This window comes from Acanthisitta chloris, unplaced genomic scaffold (assembly GCF_000695815.1).
Source record: "Acanthisitta chloris isolate BGI_N310 unplaced genomic scaffold, ASM69581v1 scaffold40429, whole genome shotgun sequence".
Taxonomy (NCBI): domain Eukaryota; kingdom Metazoa; phylum Chordata; class Aves; order Passeriformes; family Acanthisittidae; genus Acanthisitta; species Acanthisitta chloris.
Genome location: NW_008691654.1, coordinates 1 through 4,662, shown reverse-complemented (window position 1 = coordinate 4,662; position 4,662 = coordinate 1). Strand labels below are relative to the sequence as shown.

Genomic DNA, 4,662 nt, shown 5'->3' with positions numbered 1-4,662 from the left:
AAAGAGATTATTTCATGTTTAATCCTGGTTAATGCAATGTTAAACAGTCCTATAGATTCCTGGGAACATTTCTCCACAACAGCTGAAAGAAAGACAAGTCTTAATAAAAGTGTAATTCAACTGTAGTCAATTAAACTTGATATATTTAGAAATAAGTAGAGGAGTCTTCCTCTAGTTTGAACAAAATAAAAAAATCATTACTCCCACTTTGCTCCAACTTCATCTCCAAATTGTACCACAGAGTTTTACAAAGGTAAGAAAGCACCTATATCCCATCCCTCCATCTACTGTTGCCTGGGGTGGGGAATTCCTAACACAGCTGCTAAGGCACAGCATGAATCCTGCAATGAAATATACAGCAGTGTCCAAAACAAAGCACAACCTGTGCCTGCAGCAAAAGAGAACAGAAAAATTAAAGGGATGCTGTCAATGCATTTGGGATTTTAAATCATCTCTTCTAACATTCATCTGGTTTGGACCACTTCACTCTTGATTTATAAGGGATGGCTTATTTTAGTTTGAAATTAAACATTTTTGCAGTTCTTTGCTCTGTATCAGGTGGGAGGGAGCCCCAAGTTTTATTTCTTAGATAGCAACTGACATACATATCTTAACACTTATTTCTGAAATCCTTAAAGGTTCAGTACTTTTACAGTTAGTTTAACAATTTAGCAGCCTCTAGAATAAACATATATACATGTGTGCACCTTTTAGATATGTAAAATATAAACATATGCACACCATTATATTAAAAATAGTGACTGTGACTATAATTATACTTGTAAAGAATCTTCAGATTCAGTTTTATTGACAGTAGGCAAACTTCAAAATAAAAGCATTTGGAGAAGGTGCTAATGGCACTAATAATGACTACCTGGCTAATTAATTATGCAGGGATTCATAGAAGTTCTTCTGTTTTCCAGTTTTTTACATATTTTTAGAATTCCAGCTCCATAGGACTCGAGAAAGTTGGACAATGCTGTAAAAGTTCTGTAAACTTCTTCACGGGATTGGATAAATACACAAGGAATTGTTAACATAGGTGACATTCCTCTGCAGGCTCCAACTGTTTATCACATCAAAAGAAATGGAATGAGTATAAAGACAAAGTCTCAGGTACATCTCTGAATTTCTCTACTTCAGCATGACACACAAATGACTGAGAGAACCCAACCTGGCAGGATTCCCTTAGAAATGAAGACGGCAAGTGGACAAGATAATTTCTATGAAAAAATGGGAAATATCCAGCAGAAAAGCTTTGAGAACTGAGAGACCATGACCCACACCATGGACTAAGCAAACTTCGCGAATCCTCATGAGGATGATAAGAATCCTAATTTACCTTCCCAAGCCCTTGTCACTGAATCAAGAGTGAGATTAAGAGCTAGTATGAGAAGAGTATTTCCTGTAACTTTACTTATGTAGAAGTATTCTCTCTTCCAACTCAGCTGATCAGATTTGCCCTGGTATTGTTCCTATGTTCTTAAAATGAAGGAAATCTCCTCCTCTGAACTCCTCAGCAATAAGGACTGTACTTAGTCTTGGAAATTTGGTACAACAGTATGAGCTGTTGAAGTGTGACTTGTGTACCAGTATTCAAACATGAGAGCACACTAACCCTCCCCCACACCCAAAGTAGGTCTGTATCACAAAGGGATGACATCTAATCCCAGCAGACTGCCCACCTGCAATCCTCATTGCTATTTGCACCATCAGGGTTTAGTAAGAAAGAGGAGTAAAGTCATTGCAGGCAATGTCTTCAGTTTGTTTCTGAGAAAATTCACATATTCCTTAGATCAAAGCCATTAAAATACACTTAATTTGTGCCTTACATGAGACCTTCTTAACTCACCTCAGAGGTAAAGAAACCATGACCTATTGCTTTTATTCCCTTTCAAACAAAATATCCTTCAGTTTTTCAGCTGGATTTGGATGCAGGCAGCTTCCAGCATGACCCAAAACTCACTAGGAGCAAGTAAATCTAGGATCCACAAGCCAGGTTTTTTCTAAGAAAAATCCTGTTAAATAAAGCTGGAGGCTGCTCAAGGTGTGAGCAGTGATTGATCCTTACTGCAGCACCAAACAGGCTTAGTTTTGTGCTGAAAGACATTCCAGGAGCCCTTAGCTAACATGCAAATAAGCATCTGTCCTGGTTTTAGCCAGGATGGGGTTAATTTTCTCAGTAGCTAGCGTAGTGCAGTGTTTTGAATTCAGAAGTGATAATACATTGTTGTTTTGGTTTTGCTGGGTTGTGTTTATCATAACCAAGGACATTTTCTTGCCTGTGTCTCATGCTCTACCAGTGAGAAGATACACAGGAAACTGGGAGGGAGCATAGCCGGGACAGGTGACTTGAACTAGCCAAAGGGATATTTCCCACCATGGCACGTCATGCCCGGTTTGATCCCTTACCTCCATGCTGATGTCTGGTGATACTATTGTATGCTCGTAAGTAACCTGCAGGGGTTTTACTATACTGATTCCCAAAACAGATTGGTTGTATTGGGATAAGAGCTACATATGAATGAGCCTTTCCATTAAAATACTGAAAACACAGTATCTGCAGAATATTGCAGAATGTAACAGGTTGTGACAGGACTCTGAAATCACATCCGAGGGAGTGTAAGCAGCTGCGTGGTTCTTGGCTGCTGGCTGAGGTTAAACCACGACAGCATCACCTGCATGATTGAAAGACTGAAAGAGCAGGCATGATTGAAAAATTATTTCCCATGTGTTTAAGAAATTTTCACTAATATTCTCAGATCTAAGTCTGAGAAATTTGAACAGAGCATGGCACAGCTGTATACTTAACAATGGAAATCACTGAAAAACACTTAAGATGATGTAACAAGGATGTTTTAAATCTTTACATAAAAGTAGGGCTTCAAAGCAAATTTCTGCTTAATGTTAATCACATGTTATTTATTTATATACAAACCAGGTGGGAAGACTCAAAACTATTCTTACCTCCAAGGCTTCTTTATTTCATTGAGCAAAATATACACTTGTTAAAGTTAACACCCAAGACTAAGGACAAAGCAGGTTTGTCTCATTGAAAACCACAAATGTGGAGTTTTTTTAAACTTTAATTTTACTGAATCTAAAAGTAGCTTCTCATTCACAACTCTTCAAAATGCTACAAAATCTTTCATCTTAACTCCTTGAAAGAAGGCACTGAGAGATTAATTGCATATTATTAAATACAGCCTGCAAACATGTGTCCTTAATTCCTCCTTCCACAGAAACAACTCCCTTCTTCAACCTCATCAAGATCTCCTGAAGGTGCTAGGGGTAAGGATAGAATCAGCCCATTCTGGGCTCTCTGTTGTAGGAGTAAAAGACTCAGGATCACAGAACTTGTCAGCTGTGGCACATGTGATGGCAGTCAAAGCCTTTCAAGTCCATCAAACAAGACCCTTTGTAGATTTGTGCAAAATCTCCACATGGACCTTGACTGCTTGATCACAACTGTGTGTTCCTTCAGGTTTCTACAGAAGGTATGAGGAGAACACACTTGTTTCTTCTCTATAGGACAGTGAAAATTTGTTCTATAAGCTCATCTGAGAGTATATGTTACAGTGAATATGAAGTTCTGGACTTACAGCTCTCCAAATTCTCCTCTCCACTCACCTATTTTCTGGTAGATTTGCTTTTCAGTGGATTAACTATAATATTCCTTTGTCTAAGGAGATTCTTATGCTATGGACAGCAAGACAGAACTGTTTTTTAAAATTATTTTAGTTCTAAAAGATGTATGAACTGTTTTTATGAAAGCATAAAGGTACATGATGATCAACCACAGCCTATGGGAACAGTGAAAAAAGCTGTACAAAGTAGAGAAAAGAACAAAGAGAACTAGAAATATTAATATTAAATATGTTTACTATACCAATAGTTTATAGGTCAAGAGAAAATTGATTTCTTAGTAGTAGTACCTCACCTTTCAACTCAGTTATTTGAGACAGAAAATGGACCTACAGCTGATCTAGGTTTGCTGGGTGTTTTTAATTTAAACACAAAGCAGAAGAGTTTTTAAAGCAAAAGCAGTTTCTGAATAGGGTAAATGAACAGAACAAGTATATTTGATATATTCAACTCACACATTCTAAAGATAATGCTTGGTGAGAAATAAAATAAACATACTTATTCCAACCCAGTGCTTCCAGATCTCTGACAAGACAGGAGTAGTATTCTGGTGGCCGTGGTATATGCAGGTCTTGTGTATTCTTTAAAGCAATTTCCTGTTTAAAAGAACATTAAAAACATCATTAAGAGAGATTTCAATATTTTTGCATCTATTTAGCCATGTGATTTTTGCAATTCATTCAAAAATATTAAGCTTATGTAAAATTAACTGTACAGTGCATTTGTTTTGTTATAGCCTCCAGCTAAAGCAGACAAAGAAGCTGTTTAGTAAATTACTTCAGATACTGGTAATGAAAACATCTGCAATTTAAAAAAAACCCACAGATGTTGACAACACAGTCTTCAGATGCAAATATCAAATGTGCCTCTTTTTCAGCTAATAAATTTGAAGTCAAGCATCTTGAGTGAAAGAACATTTCAAAAGAAGGTTCTATTAAGCCCACAGCTGTCTCCTGGGCTCCTCAGCCACAGAAGACAACACATCTATGAAATCCCCCTTTTTTCTAGATATATAAA

At 37.1% G+C, this 4,662-nt stretch overlaps 1 protein-coding gene across 1 annotated transcript in view; it reads right to left on the bottom strand.

Moving 5' to 3' along the window:
* Positions 1 to 4,241, bottom strand: part of FANCL (Fanconi anemia, complementation group L) — a gene marked incomplete at its 5' end in the record, with an annotated part of 17,492 nt that extends 13,251 nt beyond the window's left edge. The window contains one exon of the mRNA XM_009082298.1: positions 4,144 to 4,241. Within this exon, the coding sequence (XP_009080546.1) occupies positions 4,144 to 4,241 (98 nt within the window). The remainder of the gene's footprint in view (positions 1 to 4,143) is intronic.
* Between the last annotated feature and the right edge of the window lie 421 nt (positions 4,242 to 4,662).